General features: G+C 37.0%; 1 protein-coding gene across 1 annotated transcript in view; it reads right to left on the bottom strand.

Moving 5' to 3' along the window:
* The window catches only part of LOC116737627 (ryanodine receptor 1), a 122,983-nt gene extending 105,577 nt beyond the window's left edge, over window positions 1–17,406 (bottom strand). The window contains 1 exon segment of the mRNA XM_075074343.1: window positions 17,161–17,406. Within this exon segment, the coding sequence (XP_074930444.1) occupies window positions 17,161–17,208 (48 nt within the window). The 5' untranslated portion in view covers window positions 17,209–17,406.
* Between the last annotated feature and the right edge of the window lie 3,699 nt (window positions 17,407–21,105).

Here is a 21,105-nt window from a genome sequence, read left to right as displayed (position 1 = left end):
TCTCTGGTTCACACCTGAATCAAATACCACCAGGAAGAGAAAAAAACATGCAGGACGCCGCTGCTGCAAACCGCAGGAGACGCCAGCAGCTCGAATGCTAATACTAACAGTGTGTAATTGTTTCCCTTGTCAATCCCTGGAGGTGCCACAGACTGGTGTGAAGGCAGCAATAAACACCCGTCCTGTGTGAAACCAACACCTGACAGCAGCATTCCCAGCTGCTAACCCTCATCAACGAAAGTCTCATCAAAGTGGAAGCATCTCCCTAATGTTCCTCTCTGGCTAAACGGCTAAACACTCCTGGACCAAGTCGAGACTTTTTACCCTTTTATCCAATCGTTCTCTCTTCTACCTGAAGAAACAATGATCCTGGTGACACAGGATCCTTAATATGTTATTAAAGGTGACCTATTATGCTTCCTTGAACACTTTAGGATAGGTCTATGTGCTGAACAAAATATGATCATTACATTTCTTGCTCAAAATCCTTCTTAGATAATGAGATTTTAGTCTCAGTTCTGCTTATTCTGAGCTCCTTTCAGACTGAGATGTTTTAGGGCGTCACTGTCACTTTAAATCCTAATAAGCTGTTGTTGGCCACGCCCCTTGATTAAATGTTTACATTCGTACAAGAAAATAGCTGTAAACAGCTGGGTGATTAGTAGGGCTGCAGCAACTAATTATTTTAGTAATCAACCTATTGATTATTCTGATTATTAATCATATTTTAAAAATCGTATTGACTCTATTGATCCCAAAGGGAGATTAAATGTTATAACTCATATTTTCTTACTGCTCTCAATGTCTTTTTCCCCCAAATGATCTTTTTTGATTCTACAAACTCCAGTTAGCAATTTATCAATTACTAAATTAGTTGACCATTATTTCAATAATCAATTAATGGAGATTAATCATAATTAATCACCATTAATTGTCTTAGCCCTAGTAATTTTACAACCATGCATCTTTGAAAAGCATAAGTGGAGCCTCCTGCACAACCAACAAGAATGCAGCAAGTTGTTTCTGGATGTTAGATCAGCAACGAAACACGTGTCTTTTCCAGCAGCCATTGTACAGCCATAAAACCAAACCTGCTGGAGCTCTGCTTTGGTTGCTAAGTGACCAGGCTGGACTTGCCAGGGTTGCTAGGTAACCGCACAGTTGAATCTGACTTAACAATTGGGAGGATTTGAAGCTGCTTGTTTTCAGCTTATTGCCAAAAAAGGACTGAGTGTTTCTTTGTTGTTCAGCGCTTGAGCTGCTTTTGGAATCAGTAGAGATGCAAATTGAAGAACAAAAATGTGAATTTTGCACAATAGCTCCCCTTAAAAGTTAAACCCACAGGCAGACAAAGCTGTTTGCAGCTCATTACAGGTTAATACAACTTAATGTCCATCAGTGACCTCATAATATCTCCTTCTCCTTTCCAGCCTAAAGGCCTCTGGAGGTTATTTGGCCGAAGAGCGTCCTCTTCCTCTGAAAGGGCTATCATCTATCTCCTCTCAGCCTAGAAATGTCTCCTTGGTCCTGTCCTCGCATTTCCTGCTATGCACTTCACAAACTGGAGCAATGTGTCCTCTCCGTTTCACTGCAGACATGAGCTACGGCGCTCAACGGTCAAATCAAGAGCTGCTAAAAGCGAACAGGAGGCGAGAAAACAGAAATGATTCTACGAAACATCAAGAAGGGAAGATGGTGGACAGGAGAAACGTTTTGGTTTGTTTGAACTGTTTGCATAAGTCAGTGGCAGAAGTGACTCAATAATTATACTCGAGTAAAAATAAAAAATAGCTGTCCAAGAAATAAAAAGTAAGAGTAAAAACAGTATTTGATAAAAAGTAATGCTCAAGTACTGAGTAATTGATCAAATTATCAATCATTTAATATTTAAAAATTATATCATCAAATGGACCAAAATATAAAGCTAAGTGGAAATTTTGGTATTTTAAAGGACCAAAATTTAATTCATATAAGTAACAAAAAAAAATCAAAATCAGGCAAAAGAAAAAGCTAAAGAGAATCACATCATGTCCAAAATATACAAATCTATTCAAACACATAACCTGTTTAGTCATTATTTTCATTTTATTCACCTCTGATGGAACCAAAAACAAGTACAAACTATTGAGTAAAAGTCTAAATATCGTGGCTGAGATCAGATCTACTAACTGAACTTTCATAATTAGTTGCCTGATGAAACACATTCAATATCTGGTCAACATGCTAGTGCGTGTTAGCAAACGAACACTGCTATCTCTCAGCGGCTAAAAGATTGTAGCTATGTGTTAGTGGGGGTCAAAGGTAGAGGAAGGGACAATGTGGCAGAGACTCAGACAAACAAACACCCCAGTCAGTCTGCATGGGGGCAATTAAAGAGCCGATTGAAATAGAGGAAATAACCATGAGGGCCGTTTGACGGCGCACACAAGCGGGAACGATGCCCAAAAAAACATGGAGGGGGCAAACAGGCGCGACAAAATCCTCATTCAATCATTCCATGTTCTCCTTAGAGAAAAGCAGCGTTACTCACGGAAGCTTTCATAAATGGTGTTAAAAAATCTGCAAACTTTAAGCTGAAAGAAAAATCACAGCACAGATGTTGTTATTTGGCCTGGATGATGATGACGCAGTGCCAGTTTTAATAGAGCAGAGTAACTGCAGCCTAATTTACTGTTGAGAACAGAATCAGGAAAAAAGATTTAATAATACACAAATCAAATTATAAACAGAGTTTTTTATTTATCTGACGTATTTGCAGAGGTGGGCAGTAACAGAGTAAATCTGTGACCCTTCAGATATGAGACAAAATGGGTTAAAATTTCCTGGGAGGTTCAGCCTCACCATCCACCTACTGCATAAAATAAAAAAATATTTGACTGGGTGAGGTCTATTAAAAATTATTCAAATTTTGTGCTTTATCCAGCAGACATGTTTTGACCTCTTCTCAAGAATCACCAGTTGCTGCTTTATTTGTTTCGGCTATTTAAATAAATATTTAAGCAAATAGAATTCAAACAATATTGGATCTGTTAAATGTTCATTAGAACTTGAAGCTTATTTATTTTGAGAATGTGTTCTTACCATTATATTAGTTGAAAATGGTCTCAAAACAACAATATTATCGTTTATCTTAACTTATGGAGCAATTTATCATCCAGCAAAAATTGTTATTGTGACAGGCTTAGTAAATACTTTTGGAAATCCTGATATTTGTGATTAAAATGTCCAATTTTTGATTGATTCTAATTTTCTGAAACGCTGAAACATTTCTGCATAATCATGAAAAATCCAAATTACTTTCTTACACCACTGGCAAAAAATATGTAACTTTTACACAATATTCTAATATTTTGAGATGCATCTGCAAGGAAATCCAGGTTAAAAATATTTTCCTTGTTCAGATTTAGGTAATAAAATAAAATCTCTTCATTATGTGGTGAACACTTTGGGTTTTGGAGGAAAGCAGACGCTGCAGTGGAGGATTTCCCCTCTCTGAGGCCTGCGACGTCACACCGAGGGGGGAAACACGGCGGGAAACCGCTGATTTTACAGCCGCGTCTGTCAGGAGGGAATCCCCGTCACCATTCTGCCTCCTTTAACAGTTCCTCTCCTCCACCCACATGCAGAGCGATGTGCTGGTTCCGACTCTTCTTACGGTGGCAGAAAGTTAATCGATGGGTCGGGGCGGCTGGCGTCAGCGCGGCTTAATGAGCGAATCCAGCAGAAATCACAAAGGTCGGATGAACGGAGCGGATGGCCAAGCTGCAGTGTTTCAGGTTGACCGAGGTGTTTAGGAACGGTTCGCACCCCGGCATTTATATGACCATGTAACAGGCCTATTGTATATATATAAAAAGAGTACCGTATTTTCCGCACTATAAGGCGCACCACATTATAAGGCGCATAGAATAGACGCTACAGTAGAGGCTGGGGTTACGTTATGCATCCATTAGATGGAGCTGCGCTAAAGGGAATGTCAACAAAATAGTCAGATAGGTCAGTCAAACTTTATTAATAAATTACAAACCAGCGTTCTGAAAACTCCCTTCATTCCCAAAATGAATAAACTGTTTTATTATTTTCCCCGAGGTAAAGTCAGTGACGTGGTATTTTGGTGACACAGTTTATCTTTTAACAACAGCAAGGTATAACATATAGTGGAGGGGAACTTTTCCTCGATTCAATAAACACGTAAAAAACAGTCTGATACTGTTACGGTAAATCAAACGTTAGTGCAATCACAATATATATCCACTTCCGCTATAACCTTTGATTGGTTCATGTTAAATTCTCTGGCTGCTGCTCTGTTCCCGTGTTTTACTGCATCACTGATCGCCTTGAGCTTAAACTGCATCGTAAGCGTGTCTCTTAATAGGAGCCATTTTGGGGTCTTTACACAAAACCCAGCCTGCACCGCGCGCTTCTTCTTCTACGGGGGAAATGAAGTTGGCGGCTGCTTACCGTAGTTGCGAGACCTGCTGTGGCTCAATATTGGTCCATATATAAGGCGCACCGGATTATAAGGCGCACTGTCGGCTTTTGAGAAAATTGAAGGTTTTTAGGTGCACCTTATAGTGCAGAAAATACGGTACATTTCTGCACATTTCAATTCATATTTTGAGATTAATTGCAGAAATTCTCAAAAAAAAAAAAAGAACATTTCTGAGTTTTATTTGTGAAAAATCAAAAAATTGTCAACATTCAAAACTCAAATTTTCATGATTTATTTTATTTTATTTTATTTTTTTACAAATTACTGAGTTTGAAAAGTCAAAAATGTGTTTAAAAATTGAAAAATTGAGAAGTTAGAAAAATTTTATGGAAAAAAAAACCCAAATTTCAGTTTCCAAACTGAAGTGCTTTTGACTTTTAGCAATTTTCTGAGGTTGAAGTTTTAATTGATTAACTTTTGAACTCAGAAATGTCTTTTTTTTATTTCTCAGATCTCAAAATTCTTTTTTGTTGCAAATTTTTGACTTTTCGAGCTGAGAAATTCACGCTTTTTTGTTTTTTCTTGAAAAGTTTTTAGATTAAACTCCATTTCTGAGTTTTTCACATTTTTGACTTATCAAACTCTAGAACATTTCTGATATTATCCAAAGTTTATGTAAGTGAGTAAATGTAACCAGTTACTACCCAACTCTGATATTTAGAACTGAAAAATGAGGCAGAAAGTGTTTCAGTGCCTCCATTTAAAGATCTACCAGATGAAACAAGTTGTCTCTGCAGAAACTTTATAAAATAAAGTAAAATAAAAATCCAATTTTAGATGCACCGACGATAAATCACCCAACTCTGCAACATTTTATTTTAAAGCCTCTGCTTTTGTTGCAGATTCTTCTTCTCATGCCATATTATCTTATTATCTCTCCGTTGCCTCTTTTTCTCACACGCCGCACCCCCCTTCTTCTTCTTCTGCTCCTATTTTAGCCGCCTGCACCTGTCACTATCACGTTTCCTCCTTCTGCTGACCAGCGGATGCTCCGAGGTCTCGGATGATGAAGAGCGGCTAACAGAGAGTCGCTCGCGTCACTGAGAAAATTAGGACAACAAGCTGGTAAATCCACAAGATCAAAGAAAATATCCACCAAAAGGAGAAAAAAATCAATAAACTTAGGGCTAAAAATATACCTAATATCAAAGTTTTTACAAAACCTTCCTTTGAATCAGAACAAAATCATGAATAATTCATTTTAATAGCATAAATTCATGATTTCCACTCAAATCTAAGGTTGTATTGAGCGTTGCCTTCGCCTCTGCTACAAACTGCCAAACATCAAAGCTTCAACAACCGTTTGCCCTTTAAAACGCGGCGATGTGAGCAGACTGCAGCAGAGCAAAGAAAGTCCAGGCATAAATAAATGATTCCCGCTGGCATTAATCCAGTTCTTTAAAAGAAGATTCAAAGCGGTCTGCTGACCCGAAGGCTTCAGTTAGCAGCAAAATATAAAAGGGATTTATTTCAATTCACAAGAAAACATATTTAGGCCTGTCACAATAAATAATTTGCTGGATAATAAACAATAATATTGTTATTTTGAGACTATTTTCAAATAATGTGTCGATAATGGGATTATAATGCATGTTTGTCCTCTCAAAGATTAATAAATGTTAATTTTGTAAATAAAAATTAACACTGGAATAGGAAGATATCTTAAATACCCAACATAAAACACAAAAATAACAAATAAAAGTGGAAATAAAAACCACACACAACCGAAACCATAAATAAAAATATTAATCACTAGAATGGAAATTATGGAGATCCTTTAAATTTATCATGCAATTAATTTATCAACTGCCTATTGCTTATACATGCTTTTATTATTCTTTTAAATAGTTAAAACTGAATTTGGTCTATCACAAAAATAAAAGTTAACCTTTGGAAAAGTTAGCATTTTGTTAGCATTAAAGTTTTCTCCGTGGTTTCGCCTGTTGACTGGAAAAAGTTACGTTTCCAGATTAGATCTGCTCACCGATCGGCTCAACTGCAGCTTTTTTGTTGTGATGTTTTAGTTTTATTCTTTTTGTTGTTGTATTTTACTGTGATTTTATAGTTTTTTATGTCTTTCTAAGGCACTTTGGTGAAGCTTTAACCTGTTTTTAAAAGGGTATGTAAATAAATTTGACATCGGCAAAGAATGAGCTACTATCACTGCTTAGTCCGCTCTAAAAGCAGGAAGTGGACTACAGCACAGGGCATTCTGGGTATATACAACCAAAACAAACGCGTTAGCCTAGCACTAGCGGCAGAAAAGCCTCGTGGTTTTTAACCAAAATGAAAAAGAGAAATCGTACAACTGCTAAAATCTGATTCCACTCCATTTCTGTTTACATTCTGTGAGGAACAAAGTCAGCTCAGTGTCTTCTTTAGAGGTTTTTGTGTCGTTTCCTTTAGTGGTTCTTGGTGCAGCGCCCCCACAGGCGAGGAAGGGAACAGGTTTTTCAGCTAGTTTGGTTTGTTTGACACAGTGCAGTGTGAAAGAGAACCGCAGCAGTTGAAAATTTAAAAAAATTCTGGTCCCAAATCGAACTGGGTTTACCGTGAAAACATCCTAAGATTTCCACCCAAAAAGTTTTACTAAAGTCACCATATAACGGTTTCAACACCAGCTGGATGGTTGGATTCATATCCAACTCAAAAATAGAGCAAAAGGCAAATTAAATTATAACACATATCATGGAAGTGTCTTCAACAGAGTCATTCACGCTGTAAGGAAGGATCTCCAGTAGCAGTCAGTCTTGCAACAAATTTGAATAAGCCTCTGACTTAAGACTGTGACTCTAAGAGTCTCATTAATGTAGCTACATGCAATCCAGACAGCAAGAGATTATATTCAGCGGTAATCTGTCCTGGATGACACCCAGCTGCTAATCCACCTCCTTTGCTTTTGCCACTCCTCTTTAAATCTCTATCTGATCGATGGAAGAGATGATCTGAACTTCCTCCGTCTCTCTCTGCTCTGAAACCTTTTCAACAGCTCTGGGATTTTCATAGTCATAGTTCAGGTATCATTTGAGCTTTTGAAACGCTACCTTGTTGCCACGGTTACGCATCGTAACAACTATCTAAAAGCAAAATAACAGATCAGAGCTGATCCAACATGCGACCACCGTTAGCGGCACACCTTTAGAAATATGCTAAAAATAAGTAGCCTGTTAGCAGTTTCTGTATTTATCTCAACAGAAATCAAGATTTTATGAAATGACATGCAACATGAAAAAAATAAATAGTGTAGACGTTGCAGTTTAGGAATACTTATTTACTTTTTGAGATTAAAAATGTAGTCCCTCATGAATGGCTGAAGCAGAAACATGAAACTGAAACATCCCGACTGAAACCAGCAGCAGAATTAAAGGGGAAAATGTACAAATATCTGCAAATATGCTGAAATGAGTCACGTGTATTTATTTTTTATTTGTTTTCCTCAAATAAATTAGTTTTTCACACAAATTTCGCAGGATTAATGCAACAGAACAAATGGAAAAATGTTTTTTACTTTACAAAGAAATGTTTTTTTGATTTTTGAAATTAAAGTAAAAAATACAAACCTATTTGGTTAAACAAAATGTTTATATAACATAATATAATAACATACAATATAGTATAATATAATAAACGTAGTTGTTGTGCTGAGCGGCTTTTGGTTTGAAAATATTAATGACAATTTAGAGGTTAAAAGGTCAACCAGCACCGCAACATCTAACAGAATTGGTGTCAATTGTTTGTGCTGCGTTTGTGCAGAAAAGTTTGATTTGTGCCCCTATCATTTTTTTTAAGTTTCCAGAGGTCATCAGAGGTCAACCAACCCCCACATTTACAAAATCAAAACCAATTTGGTGTCAATCAACTCAGCTACATTTGTGCCGTAGAAAATTGTTTTTGTGCTGCTTTTGCTTTGAAGGTATTGATGATGACCTCCGGAGACTTTTTTATTAAAATGTTTAAAATGGTAGCAGCACAAACAAAACTTTTGCTGTAAATCTGACACCAATTTTGTTAGATTCGGGTACTATGGGAGGGCTGGTTGACCTTTTGACCTTTAAGCTTTCTTTAATATCTTCAAAGCAAACGCAGCACAAACAAAAAAATGTTGCTGAACAAACGTAGTCGAGTTGATTGTTGCCAATTTTGTCTGATTTGAAGAAAATGCGGCGTTAGTTGACCTTTCATGACCTCTGAAAACATTTATTAATATCTTTAAAATGATAGAAGCACAAACAAATTTTTGCTGCACAAACGTTTGTTCCTACCGTGCATCAGCCTAAAAGCAACTAGAAACAATTAATTGTATTAATCTTGATTATATATTATTATTACATAACAATTATTGAAATAATTGTCAAATAATTTAACTATTAATTGTAAAAAAAAAGGCCATTTGTTAAAAAAAACATCTTCCCAGCAGTAATTAAGGAGAAACTTAATCTAGAAAAATAAATACATTTTGCATTTAAGATAAAAAAAACTTTCTACCTGATATGTTCAAACCAAAACTCATCAGAAGGCAGTTTTAGCTTGACTGACACCAACTCTGATTTGAAGAAAATGTGGGGGTTAGTTGACCTTTCCTGACCTCTGGAAACATTCAATAATATCTTTAAAATGGTAGCGGCACCAATTTTTGTTAGATTTGAAGAAGGCGAGGGAGCAACGTCACCCAGTTCAAGTTTAGCTGTGGAAAGTCGGGTCTAAATAAGGGATAAAACCAGACGGTTCATGTTACTCGACTAATTATTGAATTAATAGAGATAAAACAGGAAAAGAAAACCAGATTACTGCAGGACGCAGCGTAACAGTTAAGTCATTTTAACTGCTCTTCACACACCCACACCCACACACATTTGCAGAGTGTGCTGAACACCTGTTTATTGTCTAAGCTTCAGGCAGACTAACAGCTGCAGCAGATCTGCGTTCCTGACCCGATCCGGATGTGTTCATCTCCTCGGCTCAGCACTTCTAAAGCCGATGCTTTACGTCCGTCTGTGACTTTAACCTTCGCCATCATGACAAACCAAAACCTTCGACTATAAACAGAGAGCGCCTGAAATACGGCTGGAATAAAACTGTCCGCACTGTTTGATGTTTCTCCTGCTTTAACTCTGGTGTTACAGAACAAGAGAAATGCAACAATTCCTTCCTCCGTATGGCAGCGTTGGGCAACATTTGGTTTCAACATGGAGGTGACATTTTCAACTTTGGTAAAATGGTAAAATTTGGGTAGAAAAGAGCTCCATACCTATTCCCACCCTGGTTAGTTCACTTTAACTGAACTCTAGTTCGTTTAATTAGAAAGTCTGGTTCGTTTACAAATGACTCCAACTAAAAAAGCTAACTGTTACCCTCGGTTTGATCTTGGTTTGGTTGAGATGAACTCTGGTGCAGTTTGAATGCGTATGTGAACGCTCCAAAAGCAGGAAGTGGACTACAGCGCAGTGCATTCTGGGTAGCACTAACGCTGAAAATGGTTTGTGGTCTTCTACCAAAAACCAAAGGAGAAATCCTCCAACCGCTAAAATCTGACACTGCTCCGTTTTTGTTTACATTTTACGCTCAGTGTTTTCTTTGAGGTTCTCATGTCGTTTCCTTCACTAGTTCTTGGAACAACGGCCCTAATTTTGAGGGGGAGGGGGCAGGTTTTCTATTAGTTTGGTTTGTTTAACAGTGTAGAGTTAAAGAGAAGTGCAGTAGCTGAAAATGCTGAAAATTTTGGCAATCTAAAAGATTTTCTAGAAAAGAACATGAAAATTTCTGAGTTCAAAACGTCAAAAATTTGCTAGAAAAATGTCAGAAATTTTGAGATTAATCTAAGAAAGTGAAAATGTGAAAACATCCTCCGATTCAAATTCAAAAATACTTTATTGATCCCAAATGGGAATTAAATATTAATTATTAAATAACGTGTTGCAGATATGATGTTTGGTCTGTAGATGTAGAAACTCCCAAAAGTAAAGTAGGTGAAGCTGACCGTCATAGATTCTCACTTCCAGTAGGATATTTGAGAGTCTCAAAGGAAATCCCCACATTTTAGACGCTCCTCCGTCGTCAAGGCTCACTCTAAAAATGCGGCCCGGCGGCCAATTGTGGCCCTTGGACTGATTTTGTTTGGCCCCTGAATAATAAAAATTTGTCACACCAGTGCAGGTAATTGATGAAGGTGAAGACCTTTTCTTAAATTAGGACAAAACTTTGATCCACAAACTCACATCTCACAACAATGTCAGCTACAACACACACAAAAAATGATCTTTTAATAACCAAACTTTCTAATTTCTCTTTCATTTTATTGTAGATGGGACCACATCTATCCATTGACTTAAACACTAAAGCAGCAACATTTTTAATTATTAAAATGTAGCTGGAAACAGAAAATGTTTTCACATGAAGAGTGAAATAAATCCTGTTTTTATTGCTCTGAATAGAATAAATATTTTTCAGCTTTCTTCAATTGAGCCTGGAAAAAAACAGACGCTGAACAATTTGAATCTTTGGATCTACAATAACTTACAAATTTTATTGCTGTAAAAAAAAAAGTCTATGTTTTTGTTCAGTAGAAATTAATTGCTGAAGTGAAAAACGTCCAAATATGTCGGGTGGAAATTTGAAAGTCCTGCGGAAGTTACTCAGTGGGTCGTTGCTAGGTAACCAGAGTTGGGGGGGGGGGGGGGGGGACCTGAAACTACTGGTCACTCAGTAGGTCGTTGCTAGGCAACCAGAGAGTGAGAGAGTGAGTTAGTTGATTCTACCAACTTTATTAGGCCAGCCATGAGCTAGCTAAATAAAGACTTCCCTCTGCCGATATTACCCATAATCCCATGCGGCTCTAGATCGAAGTTCAGTGAAATTATCAAAATTATATCGGAGTAATTTTCTATTGATATTGATCCATAGATAATTATTGTTTTATCGCCCAGCCATAGATTTATGCCCAACGTTAAACTGCTCAGGTCAGGGGTTTAGAAAGATTTTACCATTAGCTGAGATTACTTGAAGGGCACAAATTTTCTTTTAATTAAAACTGGAAACATGTATTTCATAAGATCTTTGTTTTTTTATCTCTAACAAATATGCAATATTTTAATTTTTTTTGTACAAAATGACTGTAAATCATTGCAGATGGAAATGTAATCAAAGTATTGCACAGTTGCTGTAATAAATGACAGGTAAATATTTTAACAAAATAAAATAAATATTAAGTGTATTAATAATTTATATTATTATAAAATAAATATTTTTTGAGCTGATTGTCCTCTTATTTTTAAATTTTTTTAAACATTAGGTTTAAAAAAAGTTGGGCAGTATAATCAATAAAAACAGAAACATTTTCAATAAAAAAACATACTTGGTTTCACAGCTAAAAAATGTTTATGGAGATTTAATTTTGCCTGTAAAAATCTCTCTGAGGGGCCAAACAAAACCTTCCAGAGGGCCGCAAACGGCCCCCGGACCACACTTTGGTCATCCCTGTTGTCGGTGCAACTGTAGCAAGTACCCCAGCTGTGCCCTCATTGGTATGGCAAATTAAAATGTATATCCAATAATAATAAAACACTTCTCTGCAAATGTTTGGAGTTTTGAATTTGCATGAAATCTGTCTCCTTTAATATCACCACTGCTAAGCTAACGGCAGGGCTCAGTAGGAATTAGCTGCTCTGTATTGATCACGTTAATTTGCCACAGAAACACATCCCTATCTATGGGCACACCACGTTTCCCAAAGGGCGGCGACAAGTAGGACATCAACTCCTCTGGTTTTTCCCTCCAGATCGAGTGCAGTTATAGTAGCTGGCTAAAAAAAGACTCTGCTGTTATGGGCTGCAGCTTGAATGTCCCCTTAAACTCACTCACCGGCGTGATTTACGTGGCAAATGTGAAGAAGTGACACAGCAGAGCAGTGGAAAGTCAGGCTGTTGGTGGAGAAATGTGCATAAAATCCTGCTGAACATGTGGAGGACACACTTGTCTTTCTGTGAGTCACAGTCCTTGACTATTTTAGGAGAACAGAGCTAATAAAAACAGCTCACTGTTTACAAGAGAGGAGTGTGAAGCTCACAGTAAAAGTTTATTTTATTATTAAACACTCACATATTAAAACCAACACCTGAACTTAAAAGAGTTAATTTTGATTAATGAATTTTATAGATTTTAACGCGTTAAAAATTTGAGCGCAATTAATCACATTCATTATAAAAGTCCGGGTGGAACCTTTGTGTTCACTCGTTTCTGGTACGCCCATAAATCTGACACACAAGCTACATCCACAAACAACAACAATGGACAACAAAGCCGCTTCTCTCGACTCAGATTTGGACACTAATATATATAAGCGTCCAAATTTCTAAAGAAGCTCCTGCAACACTGAAAAACTGAACTTTGCACCAGTTTGATGATTCAATAACATATAAAACATTTTAAAGACAAATGCTTACTATTCACTTATTGTAAATAGTCAGTTTTTAGCACAATTCTTTTAAATTATCCTATTCATTTTCACATTATATCAGATCAAAATATGCTATTTTTGAAAACAGCAGAGTATTTATATTGAAATTTTACCTTTACTATACAGCATGTTATTTACTCTGTTTATATATTTTTTATTTTATTATTTTTGTGTGAATTTATGTGTTTTGATTGCTGCTGTTGCATCAGAATTTCCCCAATAAAATGAATTTCAAGTTTTAAAACTGGGCACAATTTTTTTTTTAAACTAACTTCACGTTTTTATTTTCATTCTTTTATAGCCATTAACAATAAATGCTAATTTATTGTTAAATTATTGTAAGTAGTTTGTGTCCAAAATCTCAAAAAGGAAACTAATAAAACAATACAGTTGATAATAAAAATGAAAATTAAATATTGATAAAGTTAAATTAATTAAAATGATAAGTATTAATTTATGTCACACTGATTAATCAAATAAAGTATGAAAGTTCTTATTTGTTTTAGTTTGTGGATGCAATATTTGGCACATTAATATCTTTATCAAGTCATTTATTCATTTCTATAATTATAGCCAATTTTGGCAGGATCAGCCCTCCGTATAAATGTGACTTTGCTAAGATTTGACACATCAGTTTACAATAATTAGCTCAAGTTCTCATCCAAAGTGATGAATTTATAAACTCTAATCAGTTTTCTGATTTTTTACCAATACCCCTAATCAAATGTAGCGCTGCAGCTGATGATCATTTTAGTACTTGATTATTCTGACAATAAAAAAAGAACTGGCACATTCTGCAAGTTTTTTATTTACTCTCTTAAACCTTTTTTGTATAATATTAAGAATACATTCAAATACATTTAAAAATGTTAAAAATAAAATAATTTTTTATTTCTAATCTATTTTTATTCTTGTAACTAATTTAGTTTATGCTTGATCATTTGCAGCAAAGGACGAATCTGCAGCTAAAAAAATACTTCACAGAACTTGTAGTTTATCATTTGATTAATCAATTAATTATTTAATAGCAAAAGGGGATTAATATGAGATTTTTTTTAAATAGAATTTGAACCAAGTGAAGTTAAAACTACAACTAGAGGGGTTCTGGTGAAAATATATTTATAGAAAAAACTTCTTTTTTTAATCACAAATCCAAAACGTATATATTTTTTGTTCAGTTTTGGTTTAGGGTAATCCTTTTTGAAGTTTGTATGCTCCAGTTAATAATTATTTCATTACTAAATTAATAGTTAGTAGGTTAATCTGATTAATTATTTCAGACCTGAACACTTATTTTACTGCAGAAAAGTCTAAAAAAAATGTCAATGTCCGTTTTAATTGACTCAAACTTGCATCATGATTCATGGTGAGTCAGCATGTTGGTAAAATATATCTTTAAAAAAAAAAAAGCTTTACTCTAAAACATCTGCAAACAAACAGCAGCAGAAGAAACAGAAAATATGAATCCAGCTTTCAGGCAGATTTCCACTATGGGAATAAAAAACAGATAAAAGTTGTTTATTTACGTCACTACAACAGAGTCCCTCTGGGTGTCAGTTATACCAGTACAAACCTGACAGATCTAATAGATGATGGCCTTGAAAAGCATCATTTTGAACATTTTGGTTTTGGCTAGCAGTGGTTAGCGCTGCTGCCTTGCAGCAAGACTGTGGCAGGTTTGGAGCCGTTGCAGGTCTGAAGGATGGAGAGCGAATGGTTTCTAGAGAGGGAGAAGAGCAGCTAGCCCTGCGCCTGCAGGAGTGTTGGGTTAAACTGGGGTGTCAGGGATAGTTTTACAAGCTAGCTGGTCCCAGTATAAACAGAAAGAGCTGGATCTGCATTCTCTCCACTAAGTCCAGCTCGTTCCCAACTGACGCCCTGATTTAAAGGGGCAGAAGAATCTGTATTCTGACATTTTATAGCATAATTAAGTAAATATGCTACATCCATTTGTCATAATGATGATATATTTATAAAATATGACTTTAAAAAATTACTTCCTGGTTTGAAATTGAGTTTCTGTCTCTTTAAGAAGAAACTTTCCGAAGCTCCGCCTTCAGAAAGTGATCACAATATGGTTCCTCTTTTTAACCATTTAAAAACATTTTTACCAGCTTTGCTCCTATAATCAGCTCAGCTGCTGAGCTCCACCAGGTGTTTTGCTAATTGCTACATGCTAGTCTGAAGGAGCTGAATGGGGGAGGAGCTTCGTCCTCAAAGGTGGGGCTAGATTCAATGAGGTGTTTTGTACAGCTGACTGGTTTCCATGGAGATGAAAGGATTTCTCAAACATTTATAAAAGAATCAAATCAACACTCAAGGTGTGTTATTAATGAGGTAATAACGTTTTTTAAATAAAAAATATATTTTTTTAAATTTTCAAAACAAATTTAATCAAAAAATACTTATATTTTATTTTAATATATATAAAAAAGTACTTTATTTTGTAAAACTCAAAAAGAGTTGCTGTTACCTCTATAAACAGGATCTGTGTTACTTTAATGACACAAAGTCAAATAAAAGCAAGACAAAATTTTTATTTATACTATAAACAGAAACGGAGCAGCATCAGGATTTCTCTTTTGTCTTTAGTAAAAGACAACTAGTCATTTCTACCGCTAACGCTACATTTGTTTTGGTTGCATTTACCCAGAATGCCCTGCGCTGTAGTCCGCTTCCTCCTTTTGGACTGAGATCGGTTTTCAGGCGGATCATAGTTCCTTTTTTCGGTCCGCATCTCCAAACCAACTAGAGTTTGATAAAAGCGGATTTAAGCACCCAAATGTTTTTTTTTTATTATCGATCAATTTAAATTAATTGCGTGTTTTCGTCCTGCATCCTTCCAGCTACAGAAAGCCTCCAGCAGCTCAGCTGGTTCAGATAGTTTCTCGGGGATTCCCCCTGGCCGCCTTTTAGCGCAGATCTCAACAAAAAGACGCGCAGCTTCAGGGCAGCTGGTCCCTGCAGACTTATGGGCAGCTTGTTGCTTCTCGCCCCACCGACCAGCTCCACTTTCCTCTGATATAAATAGATAACGATGCTAGCAGATGCACCAGCCGCTGTCTGTCTAACTGCTCAAATCCACACCGACTGTCAGGAATATTCTGGAAGTGGTTTTAGAGAAACAACGCAAACATTTGGAGGTGAAGAACATGAACAAGTGGATGAGGATAGAGATGAGACCCATGAAGTTTAAAGAGAGCAACTAATAAGCAGGTCAAGGCAGCAAAAACAGTCAGACATCTGCTGGGAAACAGTCAGACATCTGCTGGAAAACAGTCAGACATCTGCTGGAAAACAGTCAGACATCTGCTGGAAAACAGTCAGACATCTGCTGGAAACGAAGCAGCAAGTTTCCACCAAATAACTCAGAATTCATGAGATTTGAAAAGGCAATAATTTGCTGCAAAAAAACTCAGAAATGTTGAGATTAATCAAGAGAAAACAAGAAATTACTGAGTTTGAAAAGTCAAAAATTTGGTAGAAAAAACAACTCAATTTTGATTTTTAGTTGAGAAATTTTCTAGAAATAAAAACACGGAGAAACGTTTGGATTTCTGAGATTTTTCTCAAAATTTCTTTTTCTAAGCAGATTTTTAACTTTCAAAATTAAATAATTCCCAAATTTTTCCTAGAAATTTTTCTAGATTAATCTGAAAATTTCTGAATTCTTTCTAGCATTTTTTTTTTTGCTTTTTGAACTCAGAAACGTTTTTCAAGAATTCTTTTTTAGTTTAGTCTAAAATTTTCTTAGTTTTATTAAAAACAAAATTTAAACTTTTTAAACTCAGAAATTTTCAAGTTTTTCCTAGAAAACTTCTGAGGCTAATCTTAAAATTAAATATTTTTTTTTTCCAAGTAAATCTTTAACTTCCAGCTCAGAAACGTCTGTTTCTTTCTGGAAAATCTTTTAGAATAATCTCAAAATTTCTGAATTCTTTCAAGCAAATTTTTTACTTTTCACACTCAGAACTTTCTTTGTTTCTTCTAGAAATTTTCTGAGCTTAATCTTAAAAATATTTGATTTTTTTGTCAGAATTTTACTCCTGTTTTAATTTTTTTTTTATCTCCACCAGCTGTAACTGGCCGTCGTCTGGACCTGATTCTTCAGCTCGGCTGTAAAAACTCTCTGTGCCGTAAACGCGAATCTGCAGCATCATAACTGGAGCATAAATTAAATCGCTGATTTGGGGAAATTAAATGTTTTGTGTCTCACCGTTCGCAGGAACTGAATCTCTTCTTCTCCCTCTCCTCCTTCTGCCATCTTCCTCTTCCTCTCAGCTCCTCAGGAGGAAACAGAAAAAAAATCCTGTCTTATTTCTCCGGGCAGCCGGGTTTCGGATCCGTCCCCCCCGCCCTCCTCTTCCTCGCTCTTCGCTGTGTGTGTGTGTGTGTGTGTGTGTGTGTGTGCTGGAGGACGGCCGGAGTCCTCTGCTCTCTCCACGATGTGAGAGAGACTGACAGCAGGCGGAGGCTCTTCATCAGAGGGAGAGGAGGAGGAGGGGTTAGGAACCCTCGTGGACTCCTCCATCCCATCCCGGGTCGGTCCGGCCCGGTTCAGCGGGTTGCCATGTCTGCAGAAGTGGGCCACTCCCACACACACACACATACACACACACACACACAACCCGCCCCTCCTTCCTGAAGGCTATAAAAGGAAAGAGGAGCGAAGACTCGGCTTTAGAGAGAACAAACGCTGAGAGAGACGGACCAGAACCAGAACCAGAACCAAGACAGAACCAGGAACCCAAAAAGAAACAGGATTAATTCATGATAGGAACGGCTGGACATAAAAACTTCCAGAACAATTACTGGGTCGATTTTCCAGATTTAGGACCTTCAGGACACAAATAGGGAGGGAGGAAAGGAAGGGAGGAAAGGAAGGGAGGAAGGGAGGAAGGAAGGAAGGAAGGAAGGAAGGAAGGAAGGAAGGAAGGAAGGAAGGAAGGAAGGAAGGAAGGAAGGAAGGAAGGAAGGAAGGAAGGAAGGGAGGGAGGGAGGAACAAAGGGAGGAAGGAAGGAAGGAACGAAGGAAGGGAGGAAGGAAGGAACGAAGGAAGGAAGATCAACTCTGCCAGTTTAACTCCACCAGTTTAGATCAACTCTGCCAGTTTAACTCCACCAGTTTAGATCAACTCTGCCAGTTTAACTCCACCAGTTTAGATCAACTCTGCCAGTTTAACTCCACCAGTTCCGTTCATCAACAATCCAGTTCAAGGCGACAAATGATGGATGTTTCTAAAATCTGCAGGAATAATGAGGTGAAAAGTCGCTGCTTCCAAAATGGCGGCTTTCTCTGCAAAGTTACAGTGACTGAATAAAAATGATCCAATATAATTTGCCTCCACTGATCTCTCTTCCAACATGTCGTCTGGTTTAAAGCTAAAGCCTTAAGAAACATGTTCAGGTTTAAAAGTTGATCAATATCTTATAAGAAAGTTTCAATCAAACTGAAATCTGTTGGGTTAAAAATCCGATCCGTGTTTCTGCTGTCTGGATCAGAACCAAAGAAACCAACCAGCCAATTATGATAAACTGAGTCATTTTGATATAAAACGTTAAAAACAACTAAAATGTTAATTATTTTTTACTCTGTTGCCAGGTGAGACGCTGTCTAAACATTTTCAGAAATTTAAAGATTAATTTAAAAAAACAAAATGTCAACAATCTTTGACTTTTGACATTTTTCTGAGTTTTGTCAAGAAAATTTTCAACTTTTCCACTCAGAAATATCCACGTTTTTTTCCCCCAAGACATTTTGAAATGAGAAATTCTCTGAGTTTGGAAAATTTAGACGTTTCAACAAATTTCAGAGATGAATTGAACAATTTTTTTTCAAGCAAACTCTTTTTTGGAAAAATTTTTCACTTTTCAAATTCTGACATTTCCAAGTTTTTCTCAAAAATATCTCAGATTGATCTCAGATCTTTTGTTTTTTCAGCAGTTTTTTTCTAGAAATGTATTTAATTTTTTTACTTTCAAACTAATAAAATTTAAACTTTTCTAACTCTGGGACATTTAATATTTTTTTCTAGAAAATTTTGGAGTTTTTTTTCTAGCATTTTTTTTTACTTTTCAAACTCAAAACTTTCCTGTTTTCTAAATAAAATTCTGAGATTTATCCCTTGAAATTTGAGTTTTTTCCTGCCAGTTTTTGACTTTCCTAACTCAAAAAATGTACATTTTTTTCTAGAAAATTTTGGATTTTTTTTTAGCAATTTTGTTTCCTTTTCAAACTCACAAGTATCCTTTTTTCTAGAAAATTTCTGATATTAAATTTGGTGGAAATTTACTCTGTTTTTTCAACCCTAATACTCGGAGGAATTTCTGAGCCATTACCGACATTCTGATCTGTTATTTTCGCTACTTTGCAGCCTGTCAGTCCTCTTGCTTTGCTCATAAGCACTCCGGTAAGCCTCCGGAGGTAAACATCTAGCAGTCAGGCCTTCCATAGCGGTCCTGTCTGGGTCTGGACACACCGAGGAGCGGCGCAGCGGCTCCGCATGTCGGCGGCTCGCCCCTCACGCTCTCACCGGGCAGCAGGAACCCACCAACCCGCTTACCTTTCCGGGCTCCATACGCTCTCCATCTCCACCTGCAGCCGCAGAAAGACACGCCTGAGGCGGGGCTGCAACAGCTGCAGCTCGCCGGGGCGCAACGAGCCTAGAGGAGGAGCCGGCCGCGTTGAACTCTGGGAGTTTGAGTCCTGGGGGAAACCGGCTGGGATCTCCTTTTCTGCCGACTCACGACTCACGACTGCAGTTTCGCCGCTCCGCCACTGGGGGGCGACAACGTCCCAGCGATTTCTACACCCAACCTCAAAACAATGACCTTCATATGGTTGTTCCTCAGAACCAATTATAGATATTGATATCCGTGAGTGTGTCAAAACTTAAAGAAGCCACGAAAGCGTGATAAAATCTTCAACCGCATTTGTTGCTAATGAAATTAAACCGTGTCAATTTGTGAAACCAGAACAAACCAGGAGCTTTAAACAAAGACGGAGGAAGATTTCAGTCTCTCTTCAGTTGCAGGAGTGTGGAGAAGTGACTTTTTCCTCTTGTCAAACGTCTCATCATCTCTTGTGACCTAAGCCCTTCCTGTTTTAAAGAAATATTGCCTCACATTACAGTAATCTTACTAAAGTGTCGGGAAACACCATGTTTTTTTTTTTCTTTTTTTTGTTTCTAAATCTGTAATACTTTCGTGTAATCTGTTGAGCAAATCTAAGCGCACAGACTTTGGACGCGCAGTGCGCAGGAGCCGCATCATGCCTGTCTGCTTTTGGCATTCCTTATCACGCACCCTGAGCCTCGCAGCTTCCTGCGGTAAAAGGAGCCACCTCTGCAGACATTAACGTCCCCTGTTAGGTCCGCTCTTCCTCCCGGTGTGACAAAACAAGGATTCCTTTGAGTCTGCCCCGTCCAGCTGCACGGCCCGAACACTACCCGCCCTGTGCGACCTCCTGCTCCCCTCAGGAGCGACTCGATAAAAGGATGAAATCAGGATGATGGACATGTTCAGGAAGCAGGATGCTAACTGGTTTTCAGATTACTACTGTAAAAATCACTCAAGTGCGCATAGACAAGATAAGAGCTTTCTGATGTGTATGCGGACATATAATCTACAAACAGCTGTTAAATAATTCATTCGTTTTGGCGCCCCCTGTTCCCCGGCGCCCCGATGCTAACCAGAATACCCAAAAATGGTACTCAAGTAAGAGTAGCAGTACTTCAACTTATTTTTACTGAAGTAAAAGCAAAAAGTAGCCAAGAATTTACTCAAGTAAGAGTGAAAAGTATTTGACTGATCAAATTATCAATTATTTAATATGTAAAAATTACATCATCAGACTGATCAAAATACAAAGTTAAGTAGAAATTTTGGTATTTCAATGACCAAAGTAACAATAATTTATATAAGTAACAAAAACTTTAAAAATCAGGCAAAGATTTTTTCCCAAATCCGTTTCTTTCAATAAAAAATGTCAGAAACTTTAACAGAAACTGCAGCTGTGTGTCTGTCTGGTGGATTTTTGGTTGAAACATGTTTGTTTTTCATTCACTGGGTAAAAAAATCCAGAAGTTTCACTCAAGAGTAGAAATACTTCTAAAAGTTTTTTATATTTTCAAAAAAGTTACTCAACTAAATGTAACTGAGT

This window comes from Xiphophorus hellerii, chromosome 18 (genome assembly GCF_003331165.1).
Source record: "Xiphophorus hellerii strain 12219 chromosome 18, Xiphophorus_hellerii-4.1, whole genome shotgun sequence".
Taxonomy (NCBI): Eukaryota; Metazoa; Chordata; class Actinopteri; order Cyprinodontiformes; family Poeciliidae; genus Xiphophorus; species Xiphophorus hellerii.
This window is presented reverse-complemented; position numbering and strand designations above follow the sequence as displayed.